The sequence below is a fragment of the Pongo pygmaeus genome, chromosome 7 (assembly GCF_028885625.2).
Source record: "Pongo pygmaeus isolate AG05252 chromosome 7, NHGRI_mPonPyg2-v2.0_pri, whole genome shotgun sequence".
In the NCBI taxonomy this organism is placed as follows: Eukaryota; Metazoa; Chordata; class Mammalia; order Primates; family Hominidae; genus Pongo; species Pongo pygmaeus.
Genome location: NC_072380.2, coordinates 86,412,159 through 86,431,729, shown reverse-complemented (window position 1 = coordinate 86,431,729; position 19,571 = coordinate 86,412,159). Strand labels below are relative to the sequence as shown.

The 19,571-nt window shown below is 38.5% G+C and overlaps 1 protein-coding gene across 4 annotated transcripts in view; it reads left to right on the top strand.

Moving 5' to 3' along the window:
• The window catches only part of JPH1 (junctophilin 1), an 82,900-nt gene extending 67,152 nt beyond the window's left edge, over window positions 1-15,748 (top strand). Inside the window, exons 4-6 of one of the 4 annotated variants that reach the window (XM_054498423.2) lie at window positions 5,202-5,848; window positions 13,146-13,241; window positions 13,689-15,748. In XM_054498423.2, the coding sequence (XP_054354398.1) occupies window positions 5,202-5,848; window positions 13,146-13,226 (728 nt within the window). In that variant the 3' untranslated portion in view covers window positions 13,227-13,241; window positions 13,689-15,748. Of the gene's footprint in view, window positions 1-5,201; window positions 5,849-13,145; window positions 13,242-13,411 lie in introns of all 4 variants that reach the window. The other 3 variants (XM_054498422.2, XM_054498425.2, XM_054498424.2) reach the window with 3 other exon arrangements.
• The last annotated feature ends 3,823 nt before the right edge of the window (window positions 15,749-19,571 follow it).

The following is a 19,571-nucleotide window of genomic DNA, read 5'->3' as shown; positions in this document are numbered from 1 at the left end:
TGAGGCCAGGAGTTCACGACCAGCCTGACCAACATGGTAAAACCCCGTCTCCACTAAAAATACAAAAATTAGCTGGGCCTGGTAGTACATGCCTGTAATCCCAGCTACTTGAGAGGCTGAGGCATGAGAATCATTTGAACCCGAGAGGCAGAGGTTGCAGTGAGCCAGGATGGTGCCACTTACTCCAGCCTGGGCGACAGAGCAAGACTCCGTCTCAAAAAAAAAAAAAAAAAAAAAAAAATTCCTTTTAGTCGAGGTATTCATTTTGTTTTTAATTTCAAGTGATATTAAGTAGCATGTAAAATTTTTGTATTTATTGATGGAGGCAGGGGCTGAGCATGAGTTAAAGAAATTAAAACACTGCCCTGGAATGTGGTAAATTTAGTACTTGGAGCCCTCTTGGGAGACAGCCAGCCTGCTTCTCTGGGTATCATCCCCAACAAGCTTTGTCTTCGCATGTTTAAGCATAAATGTGCTCATACACACAGTGCATCGATTATTTAGAGTGAAGTCTTTAGCACAGGTTATTATGAACCAGTGTCAACTAAGCTTGCATTTCTGGTATGAATTAGAAGACTTCAGAAATCAAAGCATAGCTCCATTACATAATTGTCTAGGCCTATCATTAATATGTCATGGATTTGGTTAAGAAAAGGGAAGCATCCTGGAATAGATGACTTCTAAGCTCACCTTCCAACCCAAAATTCTGAATAAATTTTTTCATTAAAAAGGGAAACTGAATAATCCACTAGTTGACATGAAATTAATAATTCATGAGTTTGCTGGTTACTCATACCATGTATTCATTCCAGTACATTCAGTTTCACAAGTGGATATTGAGTGCCAGCCAAGTGCAGGGTACTAGAAAGGATGTCCCACAGTTTGCAGACCAGAGCACTATGGCTGTGGTCACAGAAATTGCAGGATTGTTATAGACGGGACCGTGAAGTCCTATAGGAAAGGAGTGTTCTTTCTATATCAAACACAAAAAGTGATCCTGCTACCAGTTACACAATTTTTTTAGACTCTTTCAATCTGGTCCTCTTTTCACTGATTGTCAGTCTCCACAGAAAATGTCTAATTTCTACTAATGACTACTGCTGTTGCTACAAAACATTTGATATTGGCACTGCCCTCATAGACATTTGTGTTGGGGAATCTTTATGGTGCTTCTGCCCATAGCCAGCCCACCGAGGCTCACCTCCGAAGAACTAGCTGGATACCCTGCTGCCACCATCTGCCATATCTGTTCAGAGCCTTCGTGCCAACTGTAACGAGTAACCTTTGAGTGTTGGTGGATGACATGCTGAATGTTGTTTATTTTTTCACATTGTGTGGCAGCCATATCCGTGAGTGGGTGACCTGTATCTGACTTCTTCCCAATATGAGTCTCCAGAGGGAGAAAATCCTTTGGGATTCATAGATACTGTCTATAAAAACAGATGAAAATGCTGACTGCAACAACTATCAACATTTGTCATAATTTCCCTCCCTGGCAATATTCTGACTAGTCTTTTTAATGAACCGCTGCATCTCATCAACTTTATGTTGCTGGCTCTGCAATGCTGACACACATTTACTACACAGAACAAGTAGCAGGCACAACATGTGCCTTCCAAGAGAAAATAGTCCAGGAAAAACTTCTGTCTTCTGCGTTATATTAAACGTCTTGTTTTAAAAGCATTTAATCTTCCTCTGGAAAATCTAACTGTATATCCTCATTTCGTTGGCTAGGCCTTATATGACTGTGCCACGTTGGAACCATTTCCAACGGGATGTAGTCATGTAGGGCTGGTGCTATGGACATATCAACCAAGCAATATCACCAATCAATGCAAGCAATATCAACATATTGCTTGCATACTGTCAAATGCCTATAACCCAGTGCGTTAGAATCACTCAGATCATTTGTTAAACATTAATATTTCTAGGCTTCAATTCATACTTATTAAAATCTCTGGCTATAATACCTCAGATGCTCTGATAGGCAGCAAGCATAGGCGCCCCTGCTTAGGAGTGCATTTTTTCTCTTACCCAGATATTTTTTGAATGCATAATAAAGCTAGGAATTTTTGAAATGTGAAAGTTGATGCTAAAATGTACTTCCACCATTCTAGTAAATTCTTTGAGCTCAACAGATTTTGAGTATCATCAGAAGCCCTGTAGATCAATTTGGGTGAGTATACCCTAAACTCATCTTAGCAGAGTGGGCATGAGTAATCATGTAAGACATGCCTTTCTTACTACATTTAGGACAAGAAAACTGTGTCCAAAGAGGTGACACATTAGATTTCTAAAGGTTAAAGAAGTGATTAGACCAGTATATGAGAGTTGATAAATATCATAAGAAATACTTTCAATGGAATCCAAAATTTAGCTTCATAAGCTCATTAATACAAATTATTCCAATGGCCAAATCAGTCTCACCTTGGCCAATCCACCTATACTGGTGGTACTGAAGGTCACTAGGATACATCCTAATGTTTTTAATGTATATATTGATAAGTTATAGTTGTATATATTTGTGAAGTACAAAGTGATATTACAATTTCTTAATACAATATGGAATGATTAAATCAGGCTAATTAACCTATTTATCACCTCAAAAAAATGACTTTTTTTGTGATGAGGGCATCACAAAGATTTAAATCGTAGATTTGTAAGCTACAATCTCACGGTCTTACATCTTCTAAGTGAAATGCGTGGGCTTTGTGACAGCTTCATTTCTCAGGGCACAATGACTCTTTACCTTTTCCCTCCAACTTTGAGAATGTATAACGAAAAATGTTTGCCAGAGTCTATTTTTTCACTCTTTTCTGTATATTTAAGTTAAACATTAGCTTTTAATGTGCCTTAATCTTAGTAGATATTGGCAATTTTTCTGTGCAAAAATAACTTGCATTTATCTTTAGATCAAAGATGTTAAAAGCACTTTGTATTTTATGTAATTGTTTCAGCATTAAGTGGCTTAAATTAAAAGTCCATTGGCTCCAAGGCACTTGACTATTTTAATTATCTTTGCACAGTACATCCACTGCCATACCTAGATGGGTATTTTAGTAATGCTATGAAGTTGAATATCAGTACAGCACAAATAAAACCAACTGTAGTGAAATTTTGGGTAGAGAAGTGAGGGAAAAGTATGTAAACATCACACTGCATCAAGATGTATTAGAGAATATACTTTATCACAGAAGAAGGGGGATTTTGTTAAAATATGCTTGCAGTTGAATCACGAGGGGCTTCTCCATGACAGACTAGTATGAATGACCTGATGAGTTTTAAAGAGCAGGGACAGTTCAGCTGATGAAAGACATAACTTTTTTGTGCTCATGCTGCCCTTTTCCCCCTTAATGCTATGTCCAGACACACAGCACCAAGAAAGAATTCAGAAACAGAAGGACATCACCTTTTGAATGCTTGCAGTTGCCCCTTTTCATCATTCAAAATAACTTTCACTGGCCTAAGAATTAACACTGCCATTTTTGATGGAGGAATTAAAAGAAAATTGTGAGTTATGTAAAGGGGGAGCTTACCCAGTTTAGAAAGGAAGTCTCAATTGTCGATGTGCGATCTTGACAGATTTGGGAAACTTGAATCCCCAGGAGTGGATGTATCTTCTAGAAGGTGGAAACTGTGATAATACTATTATGTTTTGTGCCCTGAGTATAACTTGCGATGGTGGGTGCTCGGGAATTCTTGTTTCTGGCTTTAAAATATTATGTGTTGCATTATGTTTTTTTCTTAAAAGATAATAGGAGCTATGTGATTTTTTTTTTCAGCTGCTATAGCTGTTTCCATTTCAGTAAAATGGGGATAATAACACCTACTCCCTAAGATTTTGGTGAGGCTTTAAATTTTGGAAAATTCCTTGTATAATTAAATAGCAGCCTCATTACAATAACTTATTACTCAGACCACCATGGGAAGAGCAATTAAAAGTATAAGTGTGCAGTATGTAGTTTCACAATTAAGGATAATTGCTATTCAGCCCCTCTGTAAATCTTTTAGTGAGTTAGTGAGTTTGTCTGGGGTGAAGGGTTGGGGGTAGAAGGCAGGAAGGAAAATGAACAGATGCAGTGTTGTGGAATTGACAAGAACCTGTCAACTCTCTATAAGCATGTCGGTGGGGGCAGTGTCTTCCGTATGTACTCAAGAGACATTGTCAGCTTCTGCCCATTTGTGAGGAAGAGGGTCAATTGCACTGCATGTAACCTTGACCTCACCTTATGAGGTGAAAAGTGGCAGATGGGTGGAGTGGTAGCCAAAGTACGCACATGACTTGCTGAGAGCTGAAGGCCCTAGAAGTCTAAGGTCTCTGTCTCAGCCCAGAGATGCCCCTTTCCAGACCACGGCCTCCTCGAGTTCCCAGGGCCTGGACATCTTGTGGCACACACTCTGTTTCTTTATAGCTCACTCCCCATGAAATAACAATGCAGCAGGGCCACTTTTTTTTTTCATTTTTTCCTCCTCTGTCAGAAGAATAGCCTCTCTTTTAATGAAAATTTGATCCCATTTATAAAAAAAAAACAAAATTTTTATAAACAATCCTGAGGTATATAAAAAAGGAAAAAAAAATCTTGAAGCTACAGAACCAGAGACGACTGCCTTGTCTTGACTTTGATACCTGCAAAACACTGCTTGTGCAAATCCTTGTTTTCCATAGCTGTGAATGGACTACATGGAAGTGACTTTGTGTTGTGCAACCTAAGCCTCAGGAATTGTTTCAAACTAGGAAGTTTTAATGCATGTTTGATGATAGATCGTTAAAAATATGTTATCTACAGGTTCTCCTCTTGCAGTATACTTTATTAAATTTTCAGATGCTTACAGTAGTCAGCTTACTTCCTTGTACAAGTATATACTTTCTGTGTCTTAGTTACACCACATAATTTGAATAAGCAGATTAATTATGATATTGCAACCAATGTTCCATCAACATGAATTTTGCCTCTGTATTCTGCAAGTAGGCAGAAAGAATGCAATTATCAGGGAAGCCAGAACTGTTTAGATTCTGTATTATCTTAAAAGCAGCCTTTCCATAATAAATAAACTTTTCCCCTAGAGAATGAAATATGTGCTTAGTCAAAGCCTTATGAATATATTATTTTTAAAAGAGAAAAGGTTAATCTGATTTAGCAAAATATATGTATATATACCTCCTTTCTTTTTTTCTTTTTTTTTTTTTTTTTTTTGGCCAGGCCCTGATTACGTCAAGCAGAGATTTCAGGAAGGTGTAGATGCTAAAGAAAATCCAGAAGAAAAGGTACCAGAAAAGCCACCTACACCAAAGGAGTCTCCTCATTTTTATCGCAAAGGCACGACACCCCCAAGATCTCCTGAGGCAAGTCCCAAACACAGCCACTCTCCTACTTCCTCCCCAAAGCCCCTGAAGAAGCAAAACCCCAGCTCAGGGGCGAGACTCAACCAAGACAAAAGGAGTGTGGCTGATGAGCAGGTGACAGCCATTGTCAATAAGCCCTTGATGTCAAAGGCTCCCACGAAGGAGGCAGGAGCGATTGTGCCCCAGTCCAAGTACTCTGGCCGCCACCACATCCCCAACCCCAGTAACGGGGAGCTGCATTCTCAGTATCATGGCTACTACGTGAAGCTGAATGCCCCCCAGCACCCTCCAGTAGACGTGGAGGACGGCGATGGATCCAGCCAGTCTTCCTCAGCACTGGTGCACAAGCCATCCACTAACAAGTGGAGTCCCTCCAAATCTGTGACAAAACCAGTTGCCAAAGAAAGCAAAGCTGAGCCAAAAGCTAAGAAGTCTGAACTTGCTATACCAAAGAATCCAGCAAGCAACGATTCATGCCCTGCTTTGGAAAAAGAAGCCAATTCAGTAAGTACTGCAAGTAGCGTTTTTCTCTTTCTTTCTTCCCTTTGTTTCTTTCAGCGAGCTGTGTGGGGTGACTGTGCATCTTGACCACATTAGGCTCACCAAGATTCTAGAAGCACAGGGTTGTTTAGAGCAGCACATAACACATTTGTAGCTTGAGACAGCAAAGAGCTCTCTGGGCAGAAATTCCCCCCCACCACCCCTATGTTCACCCAGCCCCACTTTAGATGTAATTCAGGTAGGTAAGACCTGACCAGCTTAGCACAGCATCTTAGCACATTTTAGCAAGGCTTTAACAGAGTGTCTTGGTGAGCTTCCTGGTAGCTTGCTCTCTGATTGCTGGAAAGGAATCATGACCCCTGCCAAGGGCCAGCCGCTCCCAGAGCTCTAGGAAAACGGCACCACCAAGTTCTTAGCCCTCCTGTTTTCACCACAGCGGTCAGCATCTTTACACAAAAGAACGTCTCCTCTAGCCGTTGTGAATTCTTCTCATACATACCTAGTTTGGACTTTAATTAGCCAGGCTTTGCAGCTAGAACATTTTTCTTTCCCAAAAGAGAACTGAAAATTTCCAACAGTTCAAGAGAATTTCTTTGGTCTTCTGTCTTTTCAAAGTGTGAGAACTCTTACAATTTCAGTTTTCTGGTAGATGCAGGTTATCAGTATCAATTAGTCTTAAGCATTTAAGATATTTATTTATTATTCAGCCAGAAAAGCTCTGTGTTATTGAAAAATCTTTATGCCTTCTTCCAAAGGAGATTTTTTGAATAATATATGGAATTAGTATTTTATCAAATGCTATGGAATTTATAAAATCTGAAGCTAATTATTGATTAAAAAATAACCTGTTGACCTGGTCACATCTCTTTAGAACAGAGGTGTTGAATGTTACACACGTAGTATTCACTAGTAATTATAGAGACATATTTGCATAATGGTGTGGATTAATATCTTGGCCAACAAGAATATAGTAGAGCCATCAGTTTCTTATTTTTGTCTGTTTCATTTACTCACAGGATTAAACAATTAAAATTCCTCTGCTAACTTATGCTTAAAATTTCTTAAGTGTGTTTATTTTGCTAATATCTATAAAACACTGGTTCTCTTCTTTTTTCAAATTTTCAACTTTTTAATTAGCTAAACATAAATTATTCAGATAAACTGGACCAACTTCCTAAGAGTCCACCTGCATGGAGAAAAATTGTTTTCAAAACAGACTAGCTTTAAGACTCTGACTCTTCAGTAAGCATTCATTTTAAAGATTTTAAACCTTAATATGTCAGTATCCTGACATTACAACTATAATAATCACTATTGAATTTGTTAAATATAATAATTTACTTCTCATTTGACTTTCAGCATGTTTATCCCCAGGTTAATAAGGCCTTGCATATATCAGTATTAGTTTGCCCTATTTACACGGGGAAAAATTCAAACAATGCAAGGCCATATCTTCCATACCTTTGGGTACCCATTTGTGGGCTTTAGTTGACTTCTAGATCTCTACAAGGGGAAGCGTATGCCCCAGCATCCTATACATTAGGCTGTGATAGGGGAAAAAAAAAGTTGAATTACCCAGCTCTTAGCTGAAAGAGTCTCTCTGTAAAACAGTAGTATACATATGTTTGGTAAATTCACAGCCTCCTCATTTAGAAAAAACATCTGTTTTACTTATTTGCAGAATTCTCAGATTGTTGGAGTTAGACAAACATCCTCCATCTCAGTAGTTGGTCCTTAGGGTGCCCCTCTACATCCCAAGGGGGAAGGGAGGCCCCAGCAGCTCCGCAGCCACCCTGAGCTTTAGACTGCCTCTGCAAAATTCAAGATCGACTTGACACCTTCATGCAGAGATTCTAACAATTAACATTGTCTTCCTAATAGTAACAGAAAGCTGCCTTCCCCACTTCTCAGAGTTAGCAAGTGGCACAGTCATCATAAATGTTGTCAGTGGATGACCTTTAAGACAATGGAGTACTACATAGTTTTGAGAGAAAGACAATGGAGTACTACATAGTTTTGAGAGAAAGACAATGGAGTACTACATAGTTTTGAGAGAAAGACACTGTGTAAGTTAGACATTCGTGAATAATTTTAAAATTCACAGAATTGAACTCTGTTGCCAAACTTCCTCGGTTCACATCCCAGCTCTGTTGCTTACCAGCTGTGTGACCCTGGACAGTTTCCTAACTGCTCTGTGCCTCGGTTTCCTCATCTGTACCTATCACAGGGTTGTTGTGAAGATTAAATGAGTCAATACTTTAAAAGTTCTTAGCATAGTGCCTAGCGCAGAATAAATGCTCAAAAAACCTTGGCTATTATGATGTTTGTTTCAACACAATGCTAACTGAAGCATAAGCAGTTCAGAAATATTCAAGTAGATCTGATCCATCCTCAGGATCACCCTGGCTATTGATCTCCTAGAAATACAGAAAATCTCTTGGGACACAGACTAACACAGGAAATTAGTTAACTCGAGTATGAGAGGTAGGAGAAGGGAGGCTGTGACATTGATTACTTTCTTGAGGAAGATTTTCCTCAAGAAACTTCTGTGACCGCTGTGGGCAATGGTTGCATAGGGACTCATGTCCTAGGGGCATGCATTCAATGTGATTCTGAAATTGTTATGGGGTTTTGCAACATGACAACTCTGGTAGGGTCAGAAGAGGCATCTTTAGCATCTTACCATCAAGTAGACAAGAAGGGAATTTTCCAATTAGGTATCTCAGCCCATTTTGAAAAATGACTACACTTTTTTCTCAGCCATTCCTGCGATTTGCATCCAAGTTTGTTTTGAGGTTTATCTAATGTTTCTTTTGAATTTGTGTAAAATTTAAAGCGTCCCCATCAAATCGGGTTTGAACCTCACCCCCAAAAGAGGTAAATATATATAATTAAATTTTGCTATTAATACTTAATTAAACTTTGCTCTTCTCATGTGTTTCTAACTAGAGAAGCTTTAGATTTCACATAAACCATAATAACTCTTTGGGCAGAAAATTCCTTACAGTTTTAAATATGAGTGACAATCTCTTAAAGGAAAAAAAAAAGATTAATTTTTTGAGTTAAGATTTCTTTCTGTATTTTGATTTCCTTTTTTTTTATTTTCTTACCACCTGAAAATTTCTTCCAATCAAGACTTACCCTGTGCCCTGCTACAGCTTCTTGTATTACACCTGTCCCAGTCAGTCTTGAAAAGCAAGACAGATTTTCTTTTCATTTTGCTATTTTAAGCTACAACAGGCCACCACAGTCGTATTTATGGGACTTTACCTTAAAGCTTTTCACCCTGTATCCTGTGCCTAGGTATATAAAGAACCACAGAGGCCAGGGCTTGGTATCTGCCACTGAACAGAGCATCCCGGATTTTTATTTTTCCCCTGGTTGCTGTTTGAACCTTTCATGTCTAGTTTTCCCTCGTCTTCACTGAGTCACCTTTAAAAATAGCTTTCTAAGTGGAGCCACCCTGGTAGGATAAATATATGTGTGTATATTAGAACATATACAGGAGAAATATGTGTGTGTGTGTGTGTGCGTGCAAAAGAAAAAATATATATGTATGTATGTTTCATTTTGGATAAAGCACTCATTCACTATTCATTGAATCTGGGTTGCCAGTACAGTGATATGTGGGCTAAAAACTGGAGATAAGATAGTAATCTAAATTCAAACCAAGAGAATATACAAATTCAAAATACTCACTAATTCAAAGGGGTTAGATAAATTCACAGAAACTTATAAGGATTTATGAAATGGGAGTTAAGGTTCAGGCACACCTTGGACTTTAGAAGTTGGCATCATGGAAGGCACGTTCTCTGCTATTTCACTTTCCTGGGTCCACTGTAAGACACCGAAGTCTATGTTGTATTGTTCTGACCAGGTGTATTTTTCCTCACCTTTCATATCACTAAATTACCTTTGAAAATCATAAAATAAACCCAGTAGCCCAGAATAGTTGAAATGATCCAAAATTCTTAAAACACTCATGAACAAAATCTAATCCAAGTGTGTAGTAGTACAGGTGGAGCATCCAGAATGCTCCAACATCTGGTCATGATGTGAAGTGAAAGAAGCCAGGCACAGAAAGACAAACTTTGCATGTTCTACTTATTTGTGAGAGCTAAAAATTAAAGGGATCACACTCATGGAGATGGAGAGTAGAAGGATGGTTACCAGAGGCTGGATGGAAAGTGAAGACATAGGGGAGAAGGGGGGATGGTTAATGGATACAAAAAAAAAAAAAATAGAAAAAATAAGATCTAGTATTGGATAGCACAGCAGGGTGACTGTAGTTAATAATAATTTAATTGTACCTTTTAAAATAACTAAAAGAGAACTGGGCACGGTAGCCCACACCTGTAATCCCAACACTTTGGGAGGCTGAGGTGGATGGATCACTTGAGGTCAGGAGTTCAGGACCAGCCTGGCCAACATGGTGAAACCCCGACTCTACTAAAAATACAAAAATTAGCTGGGCATCGTAGTGAACACCTGTGGTCCCAGCTACTCGGGAGGCTGAGGCAGGAGAATCACTTGAAGCCAGGAGGCAGAGGTTACGGTGAGCCAAGATTGCACCACTGCACTCCAGCCTGGGCGACAGAGCAAGACTCCACCTCAAAAAATAAAATAAAATAACTAAAAGAGTATAATTGGATTGTTTGGAACACAAAGAATAAATGCTTTAGGTGATAGATACCTCATTATCCTGATGTGATTATTACACATTGTTTGCCGGTATCAAAATATCATATATATACCCACTGTGTACCCACAAAAATTAAAAATTTTTTAAATCTCCAAAATCTGAAACTTTTCGAGCACCAACATGATGCTCAAAGGAAATTCTCATTGCAGCGTTTTAGAATTTTGTATTCGGGATGCTCAACACCTACATCAGAAAAAAATCTGAAACCCCAAACACTTAGGGTCCCAAGCGTTTCAGGTAAGGGATGTTTAGCCTGTAATAGTATTTCCTTAATCTCTGTGCTCAGTTGTGACATTGAAAGATCATCTCCACTATTTTCTGAGTTATAAGAGTTTCCTGCATTATTTCTATGCTCTAAAATAACCATAATTGAGGAGTTGCACAGGTTAGGACTCTCCTATTAATTTAGAATACAACTATTCTAAAAGAGCAGTTGGTCGTTATCACAATTTGATGTTTTTCTGATACTGTGGAAATTATAGGATATAGAGGAAAATGTCGTTTTAAAGAACTGAATGGGAAATTGCCTTTAAACTAAGGCCTGTATCTTTAATAGACATACAGAGAAAAGAGCATGGAGCTCTGAAGTGACCACACTAAAGCTTAATTCGAGTTCTAATTTGTTCAAACTGGCTGAGGAAACTTGAGCAAGACAGCTGTCCTCTTAAGCTCTGTAGAATGGAACTAATAATCACTTGTGAAGAATAAAAAAAAAAAATCTCAGAGATGCTTAACCCACTGCCTAGCATTATAAAAACCTGCAAAAAATGTTTATTTTCCTCCCATTTACTTGGGGTTTAGGAACTGATGCTTTTCTTCTGCCTAATAGTCCCCACTTAAAGGGGACTCATGTTTACTTCCTCTCCCTCCCCCATTTTACTCATCACCCTGTTCGTTCTTCATTTAATTCAGTGATTTAATCTGTTTTGTTTAACAACCCACATTTGGGTCAGGCACTGTGGTTCATGCCTGGAATCCCAGCACTTTGGGAGGCCAAGGTGGCAGGATCGCTTGAGGCCAGGAAGTTGAGACCAGCCTGGGCAACATAGTGAGACCTCATCTCTACAAAAAATACAAAAATTAGCGAGGTTTGGTGGCACGAGCTGTTGGTCTCAGCTACTCAGGAAGCTGAAGTGGTAGGATAGCTTGAACCTGGGAGGTCAAGGCTGCAATGCGCTGAGATCACACCACTGCATTCCAGTCTGGGTGACACAGCAAGAGCCTGTTTTAAAAACAAAACAACCCACATCCACGGCACTTGGAAATGTGCTGGAAGATAGTAGAGTCTCATTAAATATTGGTTGCCTGAATGAATTGGGCAATGTCATGTGTCTGTGCACTGGGTACATAGCAGTGGATAAGACAAGGCCCCTGCCACTGTGGAGCTCAGAGTCTTGTGGGGGAAAATAGCAGTTAAACAACAAAGGACAATCAAGTGTGAAACACCTTGTGATAGAGAAAGAGCAGAGCACTCTGACCTCTACTATGGAGATATGGGCTCAGTCAGGGAAAGAGACCTTCTTGAGTAAATGATGTGTGACCCAAACCCTAGACCCGAATTGATAAGTGCTTGACCAATGGCAGCTCCAATCTCCCTTATTCACGTACCCCACACCCAAAAAACATCAATACTTTTGAGGCCTCTGTAACATTGTTTCAGTGTAGTCTTACCCAATATCCAAATGGAGTACCAGTTTCCTCATCTGTAAAAGAAGGACAATAAAACTACCTACCTCATAAAGCCAGTTTAGAATACTTTTAATGCTATATAAGAATTAGACATTATTTTAACAGTAAATACCACAATCATGTCTTTGTAATAAAGGTGGCTTCTTCATGGAGCAGATCTGAAAAGATGGGTTATATGAGGTTGGTTTGTTTAAACAAGTAAAAATTTGGGGCCCTTGGACAACTATCTGGTATTTATTATAATGATATTTATCAAAATAGGATCTCGTAGTTTGTAAAATATAACTTGATGTCTGAAATGTTGTGGTTGTGATTAGAGAAATTTGAAAAGCTAGGCCTGTAAGATAACTTTTGAAAGTATCCAACTTCTCACTTACAGCTCTTACTTAACGGAAAGGGTGGTGTCCAAACAGAGGACCAGGGAAAAAGCAAGAGGTAGAGAACCTCGTTTTGAGTTTTCCCTGAATTGTTCCTTGGAGGTGGCTTTGTCCTACAGATTTTGCTGTCATGTTCTAACTGCCCTGAGGAGGAAGCAGCTCTTCCTCATCTGAACTGCATTCTAACAACAAAGGCACCTCTTAACTCCCAGCCGATCGTAGGCCCTGTTAGGGTGAGCTGTGTCTCATCACACGCTGTTGTCCATTGTTTTGAGGTGAATGAAGTGGATCAGTTGTTTAAAACGTTTTTAAACTGATTCAAGCCTGGATTCATTTTTAAGTGAAGGTTCTGAAATGTCTCCATCTAAACATAGCATTGCCGTTTTTAGTCTACACCTTTCAGAACTGCTGTCATCTTTTATGTCTTATTTACTGCAATCATGTTAACTTTCTCATTTCTTCAGTAATTGGCTTTGGTAATATCTTGATATTAACATGGAGAAGTTACAGTTTTGTTCTCTTTCATTTTCAGGGCCCTAATTCAATCATGATTGTCCTTGTCATGCTGTTGAATATCGGGTTGGCCATTCTTTTTGTTCACTTTCTAACTTGATTGGAATTAGGAAAGGTAAGAATCGCCTTAATTTCCATCTAAAATCATAGTAAATAACATTCTTTTCTCATATTCAAATTTGCTATTTTTTTAACAATGACGTATTGTCCTTCACTTTAATTTTGGCTATGCCTGAATGTGATTCAACATGGTTACTTAATGCTATAACTGTTTTGACCCTTCAGTGAAGTCCTGACAACTAGTGGTGTGTTAGCCCACAGTTCTCTGCAGTGGTTCCGTCAGCCCTTTAAATGGCCCACCCCAGGCAGACTCAGACACAGGGAAGGAGGCTTGGAATTAGGATGGGATCGCGAGAGAGATGAAACTTGGAAAATTCAGCCAGAGGACCTGTTCGGTTCCCCTGGGAGTGCTTTGTGGCTTTGGGGTCCTCTGGGAGCTGAAGCGCACAGCCATGTTGGAGAGCAAAACTTAATAATAATTCTTTTTTAAAATCTGCTGAAGCAGCCCCATCCGGCGAAGTTCTTGGCATTGGCTACTCCATCTGTCCTAGCAGAGTGTGACTAAACTGGAAATGTATGGAGCTGCATTTTTTTTTTTTTTTTTTGATGGAAGTCAACAGCTGCCTTACTATTTTACCATCTGACGTTTTTAGTAGGGAGCTGGGGAAACGACTGCCCGAGGAATGCGGTCGGAGGATTGTGTTGCTGTGGACGTGGTTCCAACATTCACTCCTATCTCATTAGAAGAAATAGGTAGCAGCATCACTCACCAGTCTTATGCCATGACCTGCTGCTTTAACATCTCCTGGAATGTTCTGGGAGAGAACGTTTCGTTTGCTTGTGCACGACTCTGTTCATTTTTGCTGTTTATTTAAATATGATGTATAGTCATCTACCACCTGCCGTCCTGGCCGGACGAAACACACGTGTTGCATCACAAGGAAAAGAAACAACAAAATGCTAGTGAAAATGTGCTTATTTTGATAGCAATATACCATCTTTTATGTCATTTATTCTTCCTATACTTGTAAAAGGTTATTTATCTTTAAAATTTAGCAATTTGAAGACACTATGCCTTCCTAAGAACTAATTTAATTTTAAATATTTTTAACATTACTGAGGTGAATTATTTATGTACTTAGGAAGTGCTAAATTTTAAAAGCTGAAACACAACAGAATTCTAAGAAGTATAGTCCAAACGTTGCATGGATTGCAGTAATCAGTGTTTAAAGGATTCAGTTTCTTTGCTGACGTACTTTACAACCAAATAAAATCTTGTCGGTGGCTGTGTTAATTCCCATGAAAGTTAAGCAAGATGCTATTAATAAACTGCTCTGCTCTTTCTTGTTTTCTTTTTCCAACTTAAATTTCTGTTGAATACATTCAGGTAGAACATAAAGCCTTGTTCAATCACTGCCTGTCAGTTTTCTGCCTTTCCTGTTTTTCAAAGTCCTTTTGTAATTTCATTTCACATTTTAAAGGCTTAGACATTTTTATTTTAAATATGTGTCTTTTACAGTCTTTTTGTCCTTCTGACATTTCTGGATTTTTGCTGTTTTATAATTTACCCTTTATTATTCAGAAGCATGCTTACTTAGAGAAACTAAATGGTCTTTATAAAAGTAGTTACTTAAATCAGGGGAAGAAAGGTATCTATCTAATCTATTAAATCTTTATAAAACATTACATTGCAGAGGAGGAGCTACTCCTAAATATTTTCATGATTTGCATGGTTTAATCAGATTTTTTTTTTTTTTTTTTTTTTTTGTTACCATATTAGCTACCTTTTCAATGCAGAAGAGACAGTTCCCACAATTCCCTGGTTAGCGCAGGTGTGGACTGAGTGCTTTGTCACCTGCAGGGTAGTCACCCAGTGATGTTTCTTACAGAAGCACAATATGTTGAAAATCCTGGGTGTGACCAATATGGAATAAAGAAGAAGGCAGAAAGAGAGCAAATGAAAAATTTCAACTCGTATAGTCATTTTTTACATTTTGCTTTGAATTTTAAATTTAGGAAGTCCGTTTTTACCTGAGAACAAACGTTTAAAGCTCCTGCGTCACTCTCAGTACTCTCACTGCCCCTCCCAAACCCTATGGCTCCTTACGCTGGGAAAGCTGTTTTTTTAAAAAAAATAATAAAATATTTAATCTTATTAAGTGTTTATTTAAAATGTGTAATGCTTTGGAAATAATGGGTAACAGATAGCGAGAGGATATGTTTATAAAGTGAGCATGTTGGTCCCATTTATAAATATATGTATGATTTATAAGCTTTTTTAAAACAAAGCTCAAATTGTTGGTATTTTTCTAAAATGTGCACAGCTGTATTTTACATGAAGGCTCTTTCTAATGGGTTGTTATACTGTACTCAACATTTTGGACAGCACATGAAGTCTGCCAATGTACTTAATAAAACATGACTTTGTTTATTTAAAGTTTCTTGCTGTGAAAAAGAACTCCCTACCTGTGAGTTCCTTTATTTATAATTCTTGAAACCAAAATGTATAATGTACAGTTTTCACAACTGTATCTGCTCTAATAAAAAAAGTTGGTTATTAATAAAGTTGGAGGTGTGTTTTCTTTGTGAGTAAATTACTGTCTTGAGTTATGTGGAATGCTTTGGTGGTGGTGTTGAAAGAGATCTGCTGAAAAATTAACAGCAGAAATAGAAGGAAAAAATGCTCAAAGAAGCCATGTGCCAGAAGGTAGTTATACTGCTCCACCAACTGGTTTCTTTCATCCTGGGCCTTTCAAATAATTTTGCAAAATAAGGTTCATTGCTCTGCTTAATGCCTTCATTAATTGGATTAATGCCTTATCCAGAGTTTAAAGACTGCTCTTATTTTTAAAGAAAACTTGAAGTAAATCTTCCTACATGGGCACTTTTCAATTAATTAGAATTTTTTTACCATTGTGCCCCAAATTAATATGTTGCTATGACCCCTGCTGCTCAGGTGCACTCCTGGAAGGTTAAGCACAACATGGGTTGAATAAACCTGCCGCCACTGGAACTTCCAGCCACTGTGTTCCCTTTGAAGCCATCCAAGGTGTCGGCCTAAGTTGCTGGCTCGACACGTAGGCAAGCCACCTGTGCACTATGATAAAAGGACCATCTCCAAAACAGCTTCCCAGGGAGCTGCCATGGTGCTTTTAAATTCCCAAATTCATCACAGCTGTTGAGGGCTAAGATATTGGAGCCCCTCATATAAATAATGCACAGAGTTATCGCCTGTAGGGCTAAACAGATTACTCAACTTCAGTAATTAGTCTTCTAGCAAATCCTAAAGGAAGAGAACACAGAACAGACTTTTGAAGCAGGGAAGGGAAGCACAAGGTGCTAGAGAGATTATTGATTCCAGATTTGTGTCCAAGCCACACATTTTGAGCGCTGATGCCAAAGCTAGGGTGAAGCTTGTGTGGTTGGGAAGTCTGGAAAATATTCTACATGCCCTTTTAATGCAATAACTGTTTCTCAAGAGCTGTGGCTAGCAAGCTCCCCAGGCATACCCTCCCTGCCATTTGCAGCTCTCCTGCCATGCTTTGGAAAGTTACATAGCCTCATCTTCCCACCTTAATAGGTGGCTGTTGACGTGGCGTATTCTGCCAGTACAGTGTAACAGTTCATCAGACTGCGTTTGATTATTCCAGGTTTAAGAATAATCTGTTCTGACGATTTGCTGTCACCCCAAAGGTACTGAAATGCAATGGCCTCTATAGGGGTCTGGTTTATAGGAATAGGAGAAAATAGCAAAGATAGAGAAGACAGTGAATACTGATGAATGTAGTCAATATAGATGAAATTCTGGCTTTGGTCATGATTGACTGTGTATCCTTCTCTAATCCATGCCCCTGGTTTCCTCATCAGTAAAATGGGTGTAGTCATAGTCTAGCCTCACAGGGTGATGGTGAGAATGAAATGACCTTATTGATGTTAAATGCTTACTATAGTGCCTGGCACATAGTAACTGCTTTGTATATGTTAGTTTTTTACTTACTGAAAGAAATAGGGATAAAATAAGTAAATTCCTATTAGTGTCTCAGACACATTGAAAAATACAGTGAGACTCCATTCTAAGGGTCTTTTTATAATGGTTAATTAGGTCATGGGTCATGGGATGTCCTTGCTTCAGTGATGACGAGTGAGTCTTTCTCACTGGGAAAATTAAAGGCCCCACCTGCAGAGTTCCTGTCTGTGCTAACAAGTGTTTCCCAGTATAGGACAATATGAGACCTTTGCTTTACAAAGAGCTTTCACATCAGTGTCTCATTGGATTCTTACAGTCTCCCTGTGAAAGTTTTCCTGCAGTTAAATGACTTGCACAAGATCACGTAGTCATAAAGTCATAAAAATATGTATCAGAGTCCCAGATCTGACACTAAATCTTGTGCTTTTTCATTTCACATATTGGCTAGCACTATTGCACATTGCCACTCATCAGCCATGAAGATGTGATGGCAAATACCATGAAATCCAAGGTAGCAGTGCAGGTTGAATGAGCCCATTTCTATCTGTCATAAGCTCCTTAATGCCACTGAGTTAATAATAACTACAGCAGAGTCTTTTAAAAGTTCTGACTAGCATGTATTTATGATCCTGTTTCATCACTTTTAGTAAGATATTTATATAGCAATATATTTAAACCTTATACTAAATATTACTAAAATTTAACATTTAATGGTGTTTTTGAAGAGGCATGTTATACATGAACTTGGTGTCTGTGTTTGAACTTGAGCTCAATAATTAACACAGAAGTTGCACATAATACCTAGAAGACGTAAAAAGGTTTGGGCCAATGCTATGGTATTCTTTTGATACCTTATGTCAATATTCCATAAAAGTTCCTTGGTATTCTCTTGAATCTGAAGTCTGATTTAGATGAGCCATAATGGAATTAACATGAAAGCGAGGCCCTGAAATTTGTTCAGCTGGTGGTTGATAAAGCTGTTTGCATACTGTGGTAAAGAGCATATCAATCCTTGAATGGAGGCAGAGATGAACGGAAGATTATCACACTGATATACACATTCTTCCTTGTCCGCTGCCTCAACCCAAGCAAACTCGTTCATAAAATGTGAAGAATGATATTGAACATGTGCAGTGGAATTCATGATGATATTTGCTTATGGGAAAACAGTGGAGGTCTTCAGTTTCAGGAATGTATATGCCACATCCTTGCCACTTACAACATATACTTGGACAAAAAGAGTCATAAATATCACGTCATCTTCACAATAAAAGCAGAAGCAAAGGTGAGGATAAGCCAAAGATTATCTAATTATTCTCTGGACATGATTATCTAATTATTTTCTGGACATATTTTAACAACTGCTTCTGACCAGTAGAGTGAGTACCTATCTAGAGTGCACATAGCTGCTTTGGAAGTTTGATAAAGCCCAAGGAGGTGCGTAGACATAGAATTGCTGTAAAGCCAGCAGGTGGTGGAATCCATGACCTAAGAATTTCTACAGATGCATCATAAAAGCAGTTTTACATCAGATAATTGGGCCAAATAAAAAGTCAAGATTGGAAACATTCTAATTCATACATTATCCAAAAGAATAAATATTATGTAAGTGTGCTATTATTCACTGAAACAAAGCAAGAATTTACAAAATCACACAATAGAGCACCAAAGAATGAGATATTTATGTGCTCAAAATAAGGTTTGATGTTATCTACATTCAATTTGTCATGATACAGCAAGTAATGTGAGGAATTCAGCATAATTTTCATGTCTCAGTGTCAGCTTTATTCCATTCAAATTTTGTGTATAGAAATAGTTTTCCATTTTTACTAATAATAATCGTGTTCATTTTTTTCTTCAAAAAATAGTATTACTAATCTAAAATGCCATGGCAGGCTATATTTGGGGGTTTTCGTTGGTTCACTCAAACTATCAACAATTCCCCTGGATTTGTTTTGACATTCTAAAGACTACCTGAGTAGTTTATAAAGGAAGCACTCCAAACCTTTCTGCTCCCCTGCTGCTAGCTTTCAAGAATGTTAACACTGCCTATGTGTTCAGTACACTTTAGTCCCTTAGTCCCCTGCAAAACCTGAGCTCTCCTTCACCTGACCATAGCTCCTTGTCAGCATCGCCACACTAGTAGCATGCTCAGAGTTCTCCAGTGAAGTTTGACAAGCAGATCAGATTAGTTGGGGATATTAATTTGAATAGAGAAGTGTAAGAAGAACTGAATTTGGGCATCCTGGTCTTCCTTTCTCAGATGCCATTTTTTGAAACCAAGCATACCCTTCCTTTTGAGTCTTCCCCATATTCATTGGGTATGCCAGCACCAAACATCACATGTCCAATTCTGGTAAACTGTAAGGATTGTTTTGGTGTCTATAAAATGGGAACAGTAACATCTGCCTCCTAGTG